General features: G+C 42.2%; 1 protein-coding gene across 4 annotated transcripts; it reads left to right on the top strand.

Annotated features, from left to right (window-relative positions):
- Positions 1-1,374: 1,374 nt before the first annotated feature.
- On the top strand, positions 1,375-19,763 carry LOC136484854 (glutathione S-transferase zeta class-like). 4 transcript variants are annotated; one of them, XM_066481816.1, is made up of 10 exons: positions 1,375-1,511; positions 1,609-1,735; positions 1,839-1,895; positions 2,012-2,097; positions 2,212-2,283; positions 2,479-2,532; positions 2,644-2,719; positions 2,930-2,991; positions 3,323-3,382; positions 19,525-19,763. In XM_066481816.1, exons 1-10 carry the CDS (start codon positions 1,476-1,478, stop codon positions 19,624-19,626), a joined length of 732 nt encoding a protein of 243 aa, XP_066337913.1. In that variant the 5' UTR covers positions 1,375-1,475; the 3' UTR covers positions 19,627-19,763. The 4 variants fall into 4 exon arrangements, with proteins under 4 accessions (XP_066337913.1, XP_066337916.1, XP_066337915.1 ...); XM_066481819.1 differs by lacking the exon at positions 19,525-19,763 and adding an exon at positions 9,562-9,819; XM_066481818.1 differs by lacking the exon at positions 19,525-19,763 and adding an exon at positions 8,649-9,479.
- The last annotated feature ends 474 nt before the right edge of the window (positions 19,764-20,237 follow it).

The raw sequence follows: 20,237 nt of genomic DNA, 5'->3' as shown, positions 1-20,237 counted from the left end.
TAGTGTTATCATAGTACCTGCATGTATTTATGGAAAATAAATCGTATTATTAGGGCAGTACAAGGCTTCCTTCAAAGATCAGGCAACTCCTTCAACCCTAGAAATTATATCAATTGATTGCTAAAGAGAACGATGTAAGGTAGAGATGCCAATATCCTTGAGGCAGATCACATAAAGGATAAGAGTCCCTCTATGAGATTGCTCACAAGAGACTCAAACTTATATATGATCATGGTAATGATGAATTGCTTTGCATCAAAAACATCGGCAATGATAAACAGGAACGTAGGTTTTAGTATGCATAGTGGAGAAAAACTCAACCTTAGTCTTCTCAGTAGCTTTTCTGAGCCTTTGCAGTGCTAACTTGTCATTACTTAAATAGTTAAGAGGTGCATCATAAAATTATGCACCACTAAAAAAAAAGTGTCACCATTGGTTGCCTCGACCTGAAAAATATGTCGAAATTAAGAATTACAGCGCCAAATTCAACATCTTGGAACAGACACTCAAGTGGATACCTTATTCTACAATATGTGTTTGTGTGGAATAGTCCTAAAGCCACACATATTTATACGGTGAGTATAACATATTTTGTTTTAAGATTTTATGAGAGATTTTTTAAGGCACGCAGTATTATCCATGTGTGTACTCGAACAGACACTAATATTTATATTTGTACTCGAACATGTATGTACAAGATTATATGGAGATGCAGCGGAACTTATTCATGGATTTATTGGCGCATGAAAGAAATGGATATCGGAGAATTCTTTCTGCCGATATAAAATATTATCTTAGCTGTATCACGGAAAAGTCTATACAGTAGAGTCTGTGAGCCTGCGACGTCGCGCTCTCCGTAACTGTGTTAATTTCATGAACTTTGCTTTTTGAATTAAATGCCACTTTAATGTTGATATTTAATTTTATACTATTGTTATCTTATTGTGCGATCTGTGTGTTTTTAGTATAAAAATTTAGTTGTCTCATAGCAATACACAGACACGCTACCGGATCTAAAGTTGAGAGGGCCTCTTTGGCAGGGCTCCGGCGGCTCCGGCTCCGGCTCCCGCACCTGTCGGCTGCCCACGGGCCGATAGGTGCCAGAGGGAGCCGGAGCCGCGGAGCCCAAAAAACGAGCTTCTCCGGCTTCGGCGGTGTTTGTAAGAGAGGAAATAAAGAGAGAGAAGCAGCTCCGGTAAACAACAGCCCCTATCGATCCCCGGAGCCCTGCGAGGCCCAGAGTATATACTTTGTGCGGTTGATGAGCTCGTACAGTCACCAAGTCACACCAGCACAACAGGTGGCTTTCACCACTATGGATGCCTGTTGTACAAGAGCTTAGTATTCTCCCACCCCACTGGAGGGCACTTTGTCCTACTCTACTCGCTCCACGGCAGCTAAGCTCCAAAACCATCCAAACCAAGAACGGAAGTCGCTGACCCCCGACACACACCATCGATCGCCTCGATCGCGTCATGGCGTCGGATGATTTATCCAACGTGCCACTACAGGTATATGCGGCTTGGTCTCCGTTTCATCACCTGTAGGCTTATAGCATAGCAACTAATCACGGCCGCCTCTTCTTTGATTTGGTTCGATTTCACTCAGGAGCTCACCGGAGCGGTAGCCATGACGGCGGCCCCGGTGCCACCTGCGAAGAGCCCGAAGCTGAAGCTCTACTCGTTCTGGCGAAGCCCATGCTCGAAGCGCGTCCGCATAGCCCTTAATCTCAAAGGTAATCCTCATGGCTCCGTCAGACCCATGCCGCAAGGGCAATTGCTTCAGAGGTGTTAACTGAACATGAACGTTCTGAAATAATCTTAATCTGTGGGCTCGAGGACTGGAGTACGAGTATAAGCCGGTGAATCTCCTCGCAAACGAGCAGTCAGATCCAGGTCCTTACATACAAATGGTTTCAGCATCGACATGTCTACTAGTGTTCTCCTTCACAAAATCCAGGTGCAGAAGTATTGGACTGAAAACTGCTTAATTTGCCCCTTCTTGGCTACAGAGTTTGAGAGGCTGAACCCAATCAAGTATGTTCCGGCATTGGTCGATGGCGATACGATTGTCGCAGATTCGTTTGCAATCTTGCTGGTAAGGCATAGGCATGCACGGGGTACATATACTGATGATACAGCAGGGTGTAGAATTTGAGATTTTGAGTAGCTTTACACCATGAATGGCCATCATGAAGTTCATGTTTCTTAGTACCTAGAGGACAAGTACCCCCAGTATCCTCTGCTACCACAGGACCCCAAAAAGAGAGCACTGAATATCCAGGTTAGTCTCTATTTTTGTGCCACCAAAATCATTTCAAGTAGTTGTAGTTTCAGAAAAAAGGAACACTACCGAAATAATTTTATCCTGAACACTTAACTTTCATGATGAACAGAAACGAAAGCACGTCCTAATTTACTTTGCCAACTCCAAATCCGTGCGTCTCAATGAAATGGTCATATTTTCTTTGAGTTGCAGATTGCAAGCATCGTGGGTTCAAGCATCCAGCCACTACAAAACTATCCTGTCTGGGTGAGTTCGTTCGCAGGAGCTCCCAAACAGTTACTTATATCAGTAACTGTATCGATTGTTTTTTTTTTTTTGACGTAGATGTGGCAAACTTGTTCTTCGCCTTAACTGCAGAATTTCATCGAGGAGAAGTTAGACTCCAATGAAGCAATTAAGTGGACCCAGCATCACATCAATAGGGGCTTCACAGGTTCTGTACCCTGTCACCATTTTGGTCAATTATGCTAAGATTAGATGAAAAAGAAGCCTACAACTACAGCCATACCAATCAAATGACTATCATGCTGTTCCCATTTCATGATTTAAAAGTGCTCTGTCCGCTGCCATTGTTTTATAATTTGTGATATCCTAAATTTTGCTGCCCTAACATCTCAATTCCTATTTCTCCATGGATGTTCAGCTCTTGAGAAGCTGTTGAAAGGATGCATCACCAAATATGGCACAGGAAACGAAATCCAGCTGGTTTGTTCTTCAAACCTCATTTCCTTATTTGTTTGAGCATTTTTATTTAAATAGGTAGCTGCAATGCTATGCGACCATGGATTCATGGTTTTACAAAATTCTGTTATTCTTGTACAAAAATCTCTATTCACATAAGCAACTCAGAAGTACCAAATCAAAACGTTACACCATTATACGCCGAAATTACTAATGTGATGAACCCTTTGGGGAACAAAAATGTCCGTTCAAAAAGATGGTACTATAAGTTTTCGGCTAAAACTTTTAGCTTATAATCTCGTAGTTCTACTCTATTATCTAAAGATGGTGATATTTACTTGCTGACACTGTACAGGCAGATGTATTTCTGGAACCACAGATATATGGTGGAATTAAGCGCTTTGGAATTGATATGGTAGGTACCACTACCATTGCGAATTACGGCTTATTCTTTATTTATAATCTCAAGAGGGGATAGAACAGTATTGCAGGCTTGGTGCTTGCAGCTTCCTCAGTGTTAAGTACAAGCACAAGACCTTGTTTGTTCTGTTTAATTCAACCAAGATACACAATTCCTCATGCGAATGCTCGATATTTTGTTGTTCCCTGAAATGCTGAATAAGGAAATGGAGTAGGTTTGCATAACACTTTCTACTACACTTTGCCTATTACTAGTGGACATGCGCGTGCGGCACGCACGTGAATAAAAAAAGAAAAGTCAATAGCCAATCGTTAAGATTCCTGCTGAAGGAGGAATAAGAATAAATTTTCAAGGATATTTGTACGATGCATGATGATACAATTACATATACAGCCTTAATTCACCATGATATGTTTCCTTTTATTATTGATTAATACCAATTAATCTCACTCAAGTAAGCTCAAAGATATTAATAAAGTTTACCAACAAAAGTTACATATGACAAATCACCACCCCAAGACCAAGAAACATAGGCTACTTTGTTCTGACTTTTCGATACGGGTTTTGCATAAGGATCACTCTGATCCTTGGTTTGTTTCTGAAGTTTTCAAAGAACTATCCCCACAGGTAAATCATATTTCAATCAATTCACTCGAAGTCAGCTGAAGCTTATTCAGACATACCACTCCTTCAAAAAAGATGAGCTTTTCCTGTCAAAAAGCTTTTCGGTCACCAAATTGAATGCTGCAGTGATCAAATAAAACTATGATGCACCAAATTGAATTACACATCCACCAAATCAAATAATAGATTCATCATATCGAAGAACCAAGGATCAAACTACATATTCCTGCACATGTCCACCGTGGAATACTCATTTAACAAAAAAAAGGAGTTTTCTCTAAATGTCATTAGGGAACACATAGCATTACCATTGAGTTGTGCCCTGGGGTGTGATGGGTGCTTGGAAAACAACATTGACCATAAGTTGATCATTTTTACTGATTATTACTAATGATTAAATGCATATTCATTTGCTTTCTGTCCAAAAGTAGAGGTTGCATGCAGATATTTTAGTTTTACAAGAGAACCACTCTAGAATTCACTATGATGGCTAGCAGATGTTTTGGGTTTCAACCTAGGTATGAGCAATTTCATTTCTCACTCGCAGGACACCTCATTTGATCATATCATTGTGAAGTTCTAAAAAAAAAGTATTAATCTTTAATATCTATTAATTGAGCTGCATCTTTAGGCATGCAGAACCAACAGAATATATATAATGATGATTATTCCAACCCACACCTACAGGCCACTAAGATGCAAATTTAAACAACAAACACCACAGTTGTCGCAATTGTTGTCTACAGCCTATGGCAAACATGAACGACAAAATTATAGCAAGAAAAATAGTTCATTAAACAAATCATTATGTCAAACATATGACTAAAGAAATCATCAGAACCATGTAATCAATATAGAGCTTTCCCAAGGAGGAATTCAAGGCAACACATGTAGGTGCCTCCCCTGCTGTATTTTAGGTTAAAAAAACACATGTTGGTGCTGTAAGATTCGACAGTTTAACCTTGAGCGTAGAATCAACCCCATTCCCATCCCTCTGTGTGATGGGACTGCTACATAATCTCTTCCCATGGTATTCATCTCAAGGGGGACATGAAAATAATAACTTACCACATGCTATTTCTGTCCAATATTAATTTTCCAGCTGCAGCAAGAAATCAACGTCATTATTTTTTACCTTATTGAAACAAAGGGAATTGCACCTATACTATTATAGCCAGTTGTCCTGGTTATTCAACCACATTATTAGATTGAAGAGTATAGTTATATTGTAGATCTTACAATGTATTATGTCTTTTATTATCGAAGTTGAGTTGAAAGCAGGATACTACATAACCTTTTTTTAAAGATGGAGCACATGAGGGAATGTATCTTCGGAGTTATAGTGGAAGGTATAGAAATTCAGTAGATGCTTATTTCACTTACCTTCAATAGGCCTCCTCTTTGAATGAGAAATTTTTCCTCACAAATCATCAGATATCCACTTCCAATCTTATTATAGCTATAATTTTGAAGGTTGCAAACTGGTACTGCAGTGAAGATATAATTTAGTATTAGTAATTGTGTGCTTGACCTATCATAATAGCTTTGATCAATAGAAATTAAGCACTGAAAATGCTAGCAAGAAGAAAACAAAAAACATCAAATTCAAAATCTGCATATTGATATTGCAATAATATTACCTGTAAAGTGATTGGAAATAAAAGGATAAGAACATGCTGTCTGTTGAACTTTCCTTTGCCTCATTTGGCACCTACTAACAACACAGTAATCATCCAGCCTATCACCAAATACTTAAACAAATTGGAACAAAGGTCACAGAAATGAAAAGGGAGAGCTGAAAATACTCTATATTGGCCAAATTTAATTCTACCCCTAGCATAGGGAAAAACAAACTCTGCAATAACTCCATTTTCATTTAATGTAAGGAACAGTCCATGTATTATTCTTTCTAACGGATACTCTGTTTACACCAGATCTTACTACACCTTCCCTATGAATTCTTGGTACAAAATCCATAAATTCATTATGCCTTTGGACAACCCTCATCCCCTTTCCCGCCTTTAATATGTCGACAGTGAGCTATCTCCATCAGCATAAACCCGTGTAAACAAAATATTTTAATGCCTGAAACCAGGCCACCTGTATAGAGAAACAAATATAAGAGGTCCAAAGCCCGAACTCTACACTGCAATTTTACCTTGCATATAAGAATGTGAAAGAGTCCTAAATAACTGGGAAGAGCATAACTGCCCCTGGCTCATTCATGACCTTTCTCTTTGTGCTTATGCCAGCTATATGCCTTATGCAACAAGTATATGTGCTAATGAATTATATAAACAATTTAGAGCTTCTCCCACTGTGCTTGATTAGAGACCAACTACATGAACAACAGGCTGTATAATAATCAAACTGAAGTTGCTACACAACATTGACTTGTTAGTTGCCCATCAGACTGCAAGAAGAAATCAATTTTTGTCTGAAAACATTCTGATAACAAAAATGGAACGTAGCAAGCAAAAAACAAATTATGATGGATTGCAATGATCAGTCTGAACTTGCTCCTTGGTCAGTTGAAGGCTAGTCAGCAGTCTGCACCCTTGTTGGCTTGAGTCACGGGGACAGAAAAAGGAAATCATTCCTGCCTACCATTGCTGAGTCACGTTTGGACATGAATCCATGATTGATGCACAACATAAATCTCAAGCTCCAATCTGCCATTCTGCCCTTCAAACACAATAAGAAGAATAAATTTGTAAGATGGCTGGACGCACAGGAAACATAAATTGGATAAGAATCAAAATTTTCTATCAAGATGCAACAAATCAAAGAGGAAGATGTTAGATTAATCCCACCAGTTGGCCCAATGACCAATTGGGCCTTGATCTGCGTTCTGATCGGGGACGCCCAACCCTAACTATGGTTGGTGGGCCCTCGTCGCACAGCGCCACAAAAAGGGAGGTGGGGGCCGGGGCACAAGGCACATGGTTCACCTGAGCCGCCAGACACCCCACCTACATCCCAAACCCTAACCGATCTAGAGAGGGGGCACTGCCAGCGGCGGGAAGCACCACCACCGGCTTCACCCCGCCTCTGCACCACCGCCCTGCGACTGCGCCTTCACTGAGTCACCACCGCACCTCCACCACGCACCAGCGATGGCCAGCTCGTCTTCATCGAAGGCGGCCGATAGTTTGCATCTCCGCACTCCTCTCTCTCTCTGTTTTCCCATTACTGGTATATGTTCTAGGGTTAACTATTTATCCCAAATGTCAGTTAGACCCGGTTGATCTACACCTAGCCGATCCTATGTAACTAACAATGGTATCAGTTGCCTGGTCTAGATGTAGATATAGTCCTTAGGGTAGAAATCACGAAGAAATTCAGAAGGAGGGGACTCGATCTGTCAATCGGATTGAAACCCCAAACTCAAAACCCTAACCCTAACCCTAGATGGATGGACGGAGAAAGGGGAGGACCTACCCGGTTTCTCACCGCCGTCGCCACCGCTGCGCGCACCCGTCGTCGCCTCGCCGGCACGCGGGGAGAAGTCGAGCCGCGCTCGTCACCGTGCACGCGAGCTTGGCACCGTCACAGGACCGCTCGATGTCAACGCGCTCACCCACTGGGGAGCGCGCACTCCGACAAGGGGACCCACGGCGGCGCCGCACTTTGAGCTAGGGTTTAGGGCAACACCAATGCAGCGCGTGCGGGGACGCAAAGAGCACCACCGCGGTGCCGCTCGACGGTGCCACACACAGCTCCAGGCACACGCGTGCACCGGCGAAGGGTGCCACGGCGGCGCCACCACCACTCTTCTCTTCGGCCGTGTTTTGGGGTGAGAAAGGGGAAAGAAAACTGGCGTTGCAGCGAAGAGAGAGAAAAGGAAGGGGAAAATGGAATTAGGGTTCGGGTGAAGATGGCCGCGACATCATTTTATTCGAGCGACACGCGCGGACGACCGTCCGATCAAGATGAACGGCTGGCGATTGTTGGACCGAAAATAGTCCATGTGGGTGAGCGAATTCCTGGCCCAGGCCCAGGTTGCGGCCTGGGCATGGGGGAGCGGGCATGCGTGCTGTGTTGGGCCGCCGTTGGGCCGCGCACGCGGACGCGACATAGACTGGGCCGCGTACTGTTCCGCCAGGCGGGGCTGAATGAATAGTAAACATTGAGTTTTTTTGTTTTATTATTTTTAGAAGCAAATTTTGATGATTTTTTTGTCTAGTTTTAATCTCTGTCAAAATTTGAACCAACGGGAAAAATTTTCAGAGAGTAGATTAGTACAGTAAAATGCTTCTGAAAAGTAGATAAATTATTTTTTCATGTGTCTGTTGCAATGTTAAAGCTTATTATCTTCTAATTAAATTCAAACTAATGGAAGAATTTAATTTGAAGAGCAGTCATTTTTTGTCAGTAAATTATAATATTGTTATTTTTCTAACCAATGTTGATAATAGCAATATTATAATGTTTATTCATAAGTTTTTTCATGCATTAATTCTATTTTTGTCCAACGGTGATGTAGAATTAGTGTATAAGAATATTGTATGTTTTAATTTTGACCAACGTTAAATTAAGGCATGCAATTATTATGTCAGCTTTTCTCACTATCTCTGACGGTGTTTTTCATGACTCAACCCAATGGCTTTTATCTCGCACATACCGCATCTTGAAGGGGGCAACTATAGGGTATGGCAAGAGAAGTATGAACTAGCACTTGCGCTGTCTGAAAATGACCTAACGCTTACCTCCCCGTGTCCTACTGAGCCAGTGGACCCAGTGAGGAAAGAAAATGAGTCTGATGCTGATTTCACTGCTTGGCAGCGAGATATGCAGAAGTGCGGATGAAACATGATCTCGAACACAAGAAATGGGGCATTTCAAACCGCAAGTGCTTGATGGTGGCTAAGTCCACTATTTCAGATGCGATAAGGGGGTCTATCCTAGATTGTGACACCTCCACAGAATAGCTCAAGAAAGTGGAGAGTCAGTTTATTGGCTCTTCAAAGGCTTGTGCTAGTACTTTGATCAAGAAATTGTTCAATGAGAAATACACTGGTGGCGGGATAAGAGAACACATACTAAAGATGGGCAACACGGCTTCTAAGTAGAAACCAATGGATTTGGGGCTCAAGGATGAGTTCCTGATTCATTTGGTTTTTGCTTCTTTGCCTAAGGAATATGAAACCTTTGTTGTTAATTACAACATGCAGCCTGATAAGTGAAATATAGAGAAGCTCATCGCAATGTGTGTTTAAGAAGAGGAAAGGCTAAAAAGCTCATAAGGTGATTCTACTAACCCTGTGAAGGATAACAAAAAGAATTTTAACAAGAATGTCAAACCTCAAGGGAAAGCCCCTCAGAATGATCACCATCCGAAGAACAACAATACTCAAGTTGAGAAGGATCAGTGTAAATGGTGCATGAAGCATGGACACCAGAGGGACTGTCCAGACTTCATGAAGAGCCTTCTGACGAGAGATGAGGATTTCATTATATTCATAGATGAATCCTTATTTTTAAGTTATGCAAAATCTACTTGGTGGATTGATTCATGTGCAACTGTTCATATTGCAAATTTATTATAGGGATTTCGTACGAGGAGGACCCTGTAAAGAGGAGAAATAAGAATTACAGTAGCAAATGGAGTTGAACCTGAAGTTGAGGCCATTGGAGATCTCTCTCTAGAATTAGACGATGGTTTTATACTTCAGCTTTCAAATATCATTTATGTACCCTCTTTGCGTAGAAACTTGATAAGTGTCTCACGACTTGACGATGATGGTTATGATTGCCATTTTGGTAATGGTAAATGTCGGATTGTGTATAATAATAAGTGTGTTGGTCTTGCCTTCTGATAAAACAAGCTTTATTTATTATCACTTTCTAAGAATGTGAATACTGTGAGCACTGAGAATGAGAATTCTTCCTCGTCTATGAATGCAAGTAATAAACGGAAGAGAGTTCATGATACATCTTCGAAATTATGGCACTATCATTTAGGCCATATGAAAGGTCCTAATATGGCTAGAAGGGGGGGGTGAATAGCCTATTTAAATATCTATAAATCAACTAGAGCAATTTGATTAGTATGACAAATAGCGAAATGCAAACTTGCTCTAGCTCTACAAGGGTTGCAAGCCACCTATCCAACAATTCTAGTTGCAATGATTACTAGGCACACAACTTGCAAAGTTAGTACTCACTAAGAGCTCTCAATCTTGCTACTCTAAAGAGCTCCACTAGATGAACTTAAAATAACAAAGCAAGCTCTCAATTCTAATTACACTAAAGAGCTTGCCACAACTAGTTTGCAAGCATATAAATGAGTGAGTAGGGTGATTATACCGCCGTATAGAGGAGTGAATCAATTACAAGATGAATACTAAATCAATCACCGTAAGAATACCACAGGGCAAGAGACAACCAATTTTTCTCCCGAGGTTCACGTGCTTGCCGGCACACTAGTCCCTGTTGTGTCGACCAACACTTGGTGGTTCGGTGGCTAAGAAGTGTTGCACGAACCTCGTCCACACAATTGGACACCGCAAGAACCTACTCACAAGTGAGGTAACTCAATGACATGAGCAATCCACTAGAGTTACCTTTCGGCTCTCCGTCGGGAAAGGCACAAGATCCCTCACAATCACCACGATCGGAGTCGGAGATAATCACCAACCTCCGCTCAGTGATCCTCGCTGCTCCAAGCCATCTAGGTGGCGGCAACCACCAAGTGTAACAAGTGAATCCCACAGCGAAACACGAATGCCAAGTGCCACTAGATGCAATCACTCAAGCAATGCGGTTGGATTCTCTCCCAATCTCACAATGATGATGAAACAATGATGGTGATGAGTGGGAGGGCTTTGGCTAAGCTCACAAGGTTGCTATGTCAATGCAAATGGCCAAGAGAGTGAGCTTGACCCAGCCATGGGGCTTAAATAGAAGCCCCCACGAAATAGAGCTGTTATACCCCTTCACTGGGCACAACACGGGGTGACCAGACGCTCCGGTCAGTTCGACTGGACACAGGACCCCAGCGTCCGGTTGCCCGATGCTTTCCACGTGTCATTAGCTTCAAACGCTGATCACTCGATCTCAGCAGTCAAGTGATGACCAGATGCATCAGTTAGAAAGTGACCGGACGTAGGACCCCAGCATCCGGTCATTTCCTGTAAGGTTCCAAACATGAAATTTCATGATGCTCGACCAGACTCACCCGGTGTCTGGTCACTCAACGTTTCCTCTATGTGCCTCACATCAGCACTGACCGGACGCACCCTGTGAGTGTCCGGTCACTCTTCGTGCCAGCGTCCGGTCACAAGACCGAGACGCGTGCTCACAGCTGCTACTGACCGGACTCAGGACCCAGCGTCCGGTCACTGCGCTACCAGCGTCCGGTCACTCTGTGAACCCCTATCTTTTCTGTATAGGGCGCCGATGGCATCGTCGGACTGTCCGCACTCTACAGGCGGACACTCCGCCGGTGAAGTTTCTAACCCTTGCTCGAATATGCCAACCACCAAGTGTATCACCTTGTGTATATGTGTTAGCATATTTTCACAAACATTTTCAAGGGTGTTAGCACCCTCACTAGATCCTAAATGCATATGCAATGAGTTAAAGCATCTAGTGGCACTTTCATAACCGTATTTCAATACGAGTTTCACCCCCTCTTAATAGTATGGCTATTTAACCTAAATGTGATCACACTCGCTAAGTGTCTTGATCACCGAAACAAAATGGCTCCTACTATTTATACCTTTGCCTTGAGCCTTTTGTTTTTCTCTTCTTTTCAAGTTCAAGCATTTGATCATCACCATGCCATCACCATCGTCATGACCTTCGTCATTGCTTCATCACTTAGAGTAGTGCTACCTATCTCATAATCACTTTGATAAACTAGGTTAGCACTTAGGGTTTCATCAATTAACCAAAACCAAACTAGAGCTTTCACCATATTTCAAGGGGAAGAATAGAGCGATTGATTAAGAAATCAATTCTTCCGCCTTTAGAATTTTTAGATTTAGAACAATGCATTGATTGCATAAAAGGAAAGTACGTTAAGAAAATAAAAAAAGATAACAAACGAAGTGCATGAATTTTAGAAATAGTTCACACAGACATATGTGGTCCTTTTCCTGTGAAGAGTATGGATGGTTATGATTCATTTATAACATTCACAGATGATTATTATTGTTTTAGCTTTATTTATTCAATTAAGGAAAGATCAAAAGCATTTGATAAATTTAAGATATTTAGGGCTAAAGTAGAAAATCAGCACAACTTAAAGATTAAGGTAGTAAGATCCGACCATGGGGGAGAGTACTGCAGTCGACACACCCCATATGGCCAAGTTTCTGGACCTTTAGCAAGGTTCTTATAGGAAAATGATATAGTAGCCCAGTATTCTATACCAGGTGAGCCTCAACAGAATAGAGTAGCTAAAAGATGCAACCGTACCTTAATGGATATGGTGAGAAGCATGATAAGTTACTCTTCTTTACCAATAAGTTTATGGATAGAGGCGTTAAAAACCATCATTCATATTCTTAATCGAGTGTCAAGTAAGTTGGTGCCCAAAACACCGTATGAGTTGTGGATAGGAAAGGAACCCTCACTGAACTATTTTCATGTGTGGGGTTGTCCAGCTAAGGCTAAAGTCTTTAACCCAAACATATGGAAGCTATACTCTAAGACAGTCAGTTGCTATTTCATTGTCTATCTAGAAAAGTCAAAAGGTTATCGTTTCTATTGTCCTAACAGACAAACGAAGTTTCTAGAAACAAGACATGATGTGTTCTAGGAGGATGATATGGTAAGGGGGAGCATGGTAGCGCGAGAAATTAATTTTAAAGAGAAGCGGGTATACGTGCCCACTTCGATGGTTCAGGAACCATTCTTCACGCTACCTGTTGTCGCTGTACCAACAATGCAAGACACTGTAGTAACATCACCTGTTGTTAGTTCTCATGTGGCAACAATGAATGAACATGAGGAACCTGTCTTTTAGGATCCCTTAGAACCCATTGTCACACACGAGGAAGAGCAACAACAGCCTCATATAGAACAAGCGTCATCTAACGTGGCCCCTAGAAGGTCTCAAAGAGTCAGGAGATCAGCCATCCTAATGAATATGAAGTTTATGAATATGAGGAATTTCAAATGGAGGGTGATCCCACCTCATTTGAAGAAGCCATGAGAAGCGCTCACTCATCAAAGTTGCTTGAAGCCATGGAAGATGAAATGAAATCAATAAAAACCAATGGTGTTTGGGACTTAGAAACAATTCCTAAAGGAGCCAAGATGGTAGGCTGTAAATGGGTCTACAAAACTAAACATGACTCCAAAGGGAATATAGAAAGGTTTAAAGCATGACTTGTGGTGAAAGGTTTCACGCAAAGAGAAGGCATAGATTATGCAGTACCCGGTTTTAAGAATAAAACCAGATACACACCATATCTGAGCCCAGGAAGTCAAATCTCACATATAGCTACAAATAAGGGTAATACCGAAAGACAATGCTTAATATATAACATATTAGTATAAAGAATACAACCTTAGTTAGTAGACAGTGGAAAGACAACTCCGATCTTCGGGTGAAGACTCCAATCCTATAGGGACAACTGACTGGTTGATCACAAGCCTAATTCCTTCAAACTTCAGCAATCTGGTACTCATCCGAGATTTTTATCTAAATATTTGAAAAGTAAAGCAAGCGTAAGTACATGTCGTACTCAATAATATAACATGGGGTTCATGAGGCTCAAAAGGCTTGACACAGGTTTAACAACATTCAGCTTTTAGTTGTCATAATTTTAGCATAAGAGTAGCATCAAGTTGTTTCAATCCCAAAGTAAAACACATGATCAGTGTAAACATGAATAATGAATAGCATAAATAGTAGTTATTAGTGAGCATCTTTATCATCAGTATCATCAGTGTTCATCATCTATTTTATAAGGGTCCAAGGCCCCTCGTGACCGTGAGCATGGCTGATATACCAGTTTTACACCCTGCAAAGATGGTACACTTTCACTGTAAGTCATGATTTACCCTTTTGCCCGAGGTGATCAGCCTCTTGACCCACTACCTAGGAAGGTTGACAGGGTTCACTATAAAGCCTTTCAAAGGTTCGTCTAACAAGTTAGGGCCATTAGATTCACTCGGCAAACAGATGTAGAGCCCCCCTTCCCGATAGCACAATAATGCGCAACCTATACATAAGGGGACAGAGGTCGCACTATACCCAATTCGGCAAGCCATTCTTACGCCAATAAAGGTAACCTCTAACAAGCTAGAAAAAGTCCTCATACAGAGCTAAAGCCAGAGCCATGTAGCCCTCACAGTTGTGCTATAAGTCTCAGATGTTCGCTTACAGATAAGTCCTTAGGGAGAGGAATCTAGAGCACCATAAAAATAGCCCAATGCTCTAGCCCTCTTGTTCCATGTTGCTAAAAAGCATCTTTTAGTGTTTATTGCTTATTACATTAATCAAGTTACAAGATCATGGTTGTAGTTGAGCAATAGCAGAGCTACCCAATGCAATAACCCAAAGGTATCAAGGCACAAGATACAAAGTACTAGAAAATCCTTAGTGGTAGTCAAGGTAGACACATGCAGTATGAATTAAATGATATTAAGGTGTATAGGACAACAAGAAAGATCCCATGCTATACTTGCCTTACAACATTGATCCTTCGGTAAGCTTTAATCTTCAACGTTCTTCTTCTTCTTTTTGATCACCACATATATCTCACCAACTGGACGTAATCGTAGAACACCACACAAACATCCATACGCATACATGCATAGCATACAATTACATCTACATTAGAACAATACATCAATCATAGAAAAATAAGTAAAAGAGTTTGAAACATGATTCTACACATCACTACGAACACACAGTCGCGAGAGGCACGCTAATCAGAGCTACGGTTGAAAAGATATAACTACCGAAAAATCTACTCATAAGAGAAAATATAAAACTATAAAAGCTTATATAGATTGAATTAAGTCAAATTTAGATTTGAATTATAAAACTAAAGTAAAACAAATCATATTTTATTTATAAAATCCAGTTGCATAATTATTATTTAAATTAGAGTTTAAACCATGAAATTTCCAAAAATAGTGACACGATAAACATTGTTACTAACGCATAGATCTCGTTGTAATGAATCTAGCGCAACTTGAACAGGTCAAATCAGAGCTAAAACGTACAAGATATGAATTTAACAAGATTTCCTTTAATAAAATAATAGATTAAATATGACCTTGAATTGTAAAAGTTGAAAACATATCCAACAGTAGTATGAACATGTAGATTATGAAATTATGAACCTAACGCAAGTTGAACGGATCAAATCAGAGTTAAAATGGAGAAAATATGGCCTATAGAAGGTAGTGGCAATTCTGTAAATAGATGAACCTTAATTTTCGAATTAAAATATATAAAATCTGGTTTTTAAATTTGACCGAGGACTGTGGATCCTATTTTGAAGAAAGACAGGGGCCCCTTTGAAAGAAACCAGGGACGACGGGTTTATACTTAAAATCTTATGGGGGCTCATCTGCAAATTTGCCAGCGAAGAGGTATCTTCTAATCTGGATCGTTGATCGTGAATCGGACGGCTATGGTGGCTTCGCACGGTTGACCGAATGGAACAGAAGGAGAAGGCGACGGCGCCATGGCCGAGATTGCGTGAGCTCGCCCGCGATCTTGAAGAAGAGCCTACGGCTTACGATATCACAAAGCAAGGGCACCAGAAGATAGGGGGAAGACGACAACCTCACCTATGGTAATCTCGACGGCAGAGGAGGCACGGAGACGACACACAGCTTGTCGGGCGGACGATGTCGAGCTCGGCGAGATCCCATTCGGCAGAAGGCGCGGAGCTAGGGCTAAGAGCGGCCTAGAGACAATACTAGGACGTGGCAGGGCCCTCGGGCTTTATAGGGGCGGAAGCAGCATGGCGCACACAGCAAGGAACGAGGCGGGGGCAACATGGAGTCAGATGACGGTGGTGGAGTCCACGTCAGGTACGATCGGAGGTGAGGGATGGAACTGACAGGGATGGCCCACCTATCGGCGAGACGTGGAAGCGGGCCTAGGCGCAGCGTGTGTGGTGTCGACGCGGAGTTGGGCCGACGTGCTGGGCCGAGGGAAAGGAGGAGAGCGGCAATGCGGCGCTAGGCCTGCGGAGCTAGCTGGGCCGCGGGGGTCAGGGGGAGGGAAGCTGGGCCGTCCGACCAGAAGAGGAGGGGAAAAGATTTTCCATTTTCAAATCCTTTCTATTTCCTATTTCAAAACCAATTTCAATTAGGAATCAAATCAAGTTCAAATATTATTTCCAATATACTTTTCAATTCAAAGAATAATGAGAAATTTTGGTAAGTTTTCAAAAATAAAATTTCACAACTATTTAAATACTCTTATTTTCTGATTTTCTTTTCTCTTATTTCAGAGCCATTTTGAAATTTATTTCCAAAAGTAATTGAACCCATTTTGAAACTTGATTCAAACCACACAATCAATAAATCAATTGCACCGGCATGTATGCACAAACATGTTGCTACCTTATGATAACTTTTAAATTAATGAAAATTTTTATTTTCCTATGTTTTTATGAGCACATAAATTCCAAATTAAATCATTTCAGCTCTATTTCCAAAAATTCAAATTTTAGGGTGTTACAGATTACAATGAGATATTTTCTCCAGTCTCATGTAAGGATTCTTTTAGAATCATAATGGTGCCTGTAGCACATTACGACTTGGAATTATATCAGATGGATGTAAAGACGGCGTTCCTAAACAGGATCTGGAGGAAAATGTTTACATGGCACAACCAAAAGGTTTTGTTGTAGAAGGAAAAGAACGTATGGGATGCCGCCTAAAGAAATCCATTTATGGATTAAAACAAGCTTCAAGATTGTGGTATTTGAAGTTTGACAGTACAATAAGAAAGTTTGGGTTTTAAGAAAATGTAAAGACAATTGCGTTTATGCAAAGTTTAAAAAATGGGAAATACATTTTCCAAGTATTGTATGTGGATGACATCTTGCTCGCTAGCAGTGATGTTAATCTACTACTAGAAACAAAGAAGTTCTTGTCCTTGAAGTTTGATATGAAGGATTTTGGTGAAGCTTCGTTCCTCCTAGGAATAGAGATTCACCGAGATAGAGAAAATGGGGTTTTAGGATTATCACAAAAGGCATACTTAGAAAAAGTTCTAAAGAAATACAATATGCAAAATTATAAGTCTTCACCTGCTCCCATAGTCAAGGGCGATAGATATGGGGAATTTTAATGTCCCAAAAACCAATATGAGATCGATCAAATGAAAGCGGTTCCATATAGTTTAGCTGTCGAAAGTTTACGGTATGCTCAAGTATGTACTCGCCCTAACTTAGCATTTGTTACCGGGTTACTTGGCAGATATCAAAGTAATCTAGGAATAGAACACTGGAAATTAGTAAAGAAGGTTTTGTATTACCTGCAAGGTACGAAGGGTCTCATGCTAACGTACAAAAGATCTGATTCCCTGTACATAGAGGGGTATACAGATTCTGATTATGCGGGAGATGACAGAAAGTCCACGTTAGGATACATATTCACTCTCGTAGGAGGAGCTATATCGTGGAAAAGCTCAAAGCAAACCGTCACTACATCGTCCACAATGTATGCCACAGGACAGGGGAATTGGCTAAAGAAATTAATGTCCGGGTTGAAAGTGGTTGACGACATACATAAGCCACTCAAGTTATACTGCGATAATAATCCAGGAGTATGTTATGCTCACAACAATAAGTCAAGTGGTGCTGCCAAGCACATTGACATAAAGTATCATGTTGTGAAAGATAAAGTCTGGGATCATATAATTAGTCTTGAGCATATAAGAACAGAAAAGATGCTTGCGGATCCGCTTACAAAAGGCTTACCACCCAGCATGTTCAGAGAACACTTAGCTGGCATGGGTTTAAGAGAAAGCCTATGATTCCTAGACAATAAGGTCCTAGTTAAGAATTTGTTTCAAAACAGAGAGGTGCATTATAGCTGTTAAATTTAATGGCAACTGATCGTGACGATGAGGCATGCTCTATGCACTGATCTGTGATGGAATGGGAATAAAATAAAGTAAGTAAGTTAAGTTTAAGTCATAAGGTGAGATCAAGGGCGGAGAATGTTAGATTGATCCCACCAGTTGGCCCAACGGCCAATTGGGCCTTGATCCGCGCCCAAATCGAGGGCATCCAACCCTAACTATGGTTGGTGGGCCCCTGTCGCACAGTGCCATAAAAAGAGAGGTGGGGGCTGGGGCACAAGGCATGAGGTTCACTTGAGCCGCCAGACACCCCACCTACATCCTAAACCCTAATCGATCTAGAGAGGGGGCACTGCCAGCGACGGAAAGCACCGCCACCGGCTTCAACCCTCCTCTGCACCGCCGCCCTACGACTGCGCCTTCACCGAGTCACCACCGCACCTCCACTGTGCACGAACGATGGCCAGCTCGTCTTTGTCGAAAGGGGGCCGATGGTTTGTATCTCCGCACCCCTCTCTCTCTCTGTTTTCCCATTACTGGTATATGTTCTAGGGTTCACTATTTATCCCAAATGTCAGTTAGACCCGGCTAATCTACACCTAGCCGATCCTATATAACTATCAGAAGATGCCCACATTTGTTCCTGGACTAATTGTGGCTACTCAGCTTAGGTCATTGCGTCCCCAATGAAGAACTGTCACTGGAGCAATCGAATCAATGGGTTGAAGAGCAGAGTAGGCACCTGGTGGAAGCATGGGGGTGCCAGAGAGCGTGGGCCCATCAAAGAGAAAAGGTAGAAGCACGAGGATGCCGTGCTACCTTCGCGGTATGCCTTAAGGAAAGAGTCATCCTACGATTCCGCGGCTGCGGCCATGGCTTCGCCGGATGCATCGTCGTAGAAGAGCCCAGTAGACATCGGCGAGGACACGACCAAACGAGAGGAGGAGGGATCCCGGATCGGGATTGCCGGAGGAGCGGGAACGGATGGCCGGTGCGGATTGATAGGGGGCGGCACAAACAAGGAAAGAGCGGCGGGTAGGGTGTGGAGAGGGAACGCGCGAAAATCTCTGGCGGTTGTAGGCTGTGGATACTACTGCGGTGTCGTTTGGAGATGGGGAAGGAAGCGTGGAAACCGCCATGGTACACGTGGCCAGGTAAGGAATCGCTCCGTGAAAAAAGAAATATGACGGGAGTGCGCCGCAAGGGACAAACATGCTGTCAATGTAAATAGTTTCTTACCAGTTTCGGACTGGACCGTTCGTCAAATCAGGGTGAAAGATTTAGACACGTTGGATCGGAGTTTAAAGTCTATCTAAGAGATAAGAATTAAGGCGGGTACAAAATATTTAGGTGAGAGGATATTTCTAATTCCTTCGCTCCTTTATAGTAAAAATAGATAGATATAGTATAGATAGGTTACTGAAGAAGGGAGGAACTGATGAACTTAAAAAATCATCATATTCAGCTGTTGACTCTAAGGAACCATTTTTTCACCTTGCAGTCAGTTTACCCGGTCCTGGCGAGGCTCCATGAAGCGTACCTGGAACATCCTGCCTTCTTGGCTGCATTGCCGGAGAAGCAACCAGATGCACCTTCCCTCTGAACACATCTCTCAGATGTATTTTGACCGGTCTCTTCCACACTCCGTGCCATGAAAAACTTGCAGAAATTACTTCCTGTAAAATTTAGTTGACTTGTAGCACGTTATTATACATTTATGTTTTAGAAATAATAGAAACTACACAAATAAATCGTACATAAAATAACGGAAGTTGCATTGGCAAGTTCATCATTTGAAAGTGCGCCTGGATGGACGTCCGCGTCCGCCTGCTCACCCTGCCGCCTGCTAGCATCACCCGCCTGGCTGCTGCTCACGTCTGCTCGGCCGCTGCCTTGCCTGCTCGCCCGCCTGGCCGGTCTGCTCACTCGCCGCTGCTCGTGTCTGCTCGCCCAGCTGACTGCTTGGCTCTACTGGTCTGCCTGGCCGGTCTGCTCGCCCGGCCGCCGAGCCACGTCTGCTCGCCTGCTGCCCTGTCTGCTCACCCGTCTAGAACAGCTGAAACTTATTCAACGCCAGATCTATTTTTGCAACATCAAAATGAAACACTTGTAACATATATCTAAAGCAGCTGAAACACCTGCAACGTACGTCGGAAAACACTTGAAAACAGTGGCGGAGCGTGACTCAACGTCAAGGGGGGCTAAATTAATTCA

This window comes from Miscanthus floridulus, chromosome 10, assembly GCF_019320115.1.
Source record: "Miscanthus floridulus cultivar M001 chromosome 10, ASM1932011v1, whole genome shotgun sequence".
Taxonomy (NCBI): domain Eukaryota; kingdom Viridiplantae; phylum Streptophyta; class Magnoliopsida; order Poales; family Poaceae; genus Miscanthus; species Miscanthus floridulus.
Note: the sequence above shows the minus strand (reverse complement) of the source record. Positions and strands in the feature narration are given on the sequence as shown.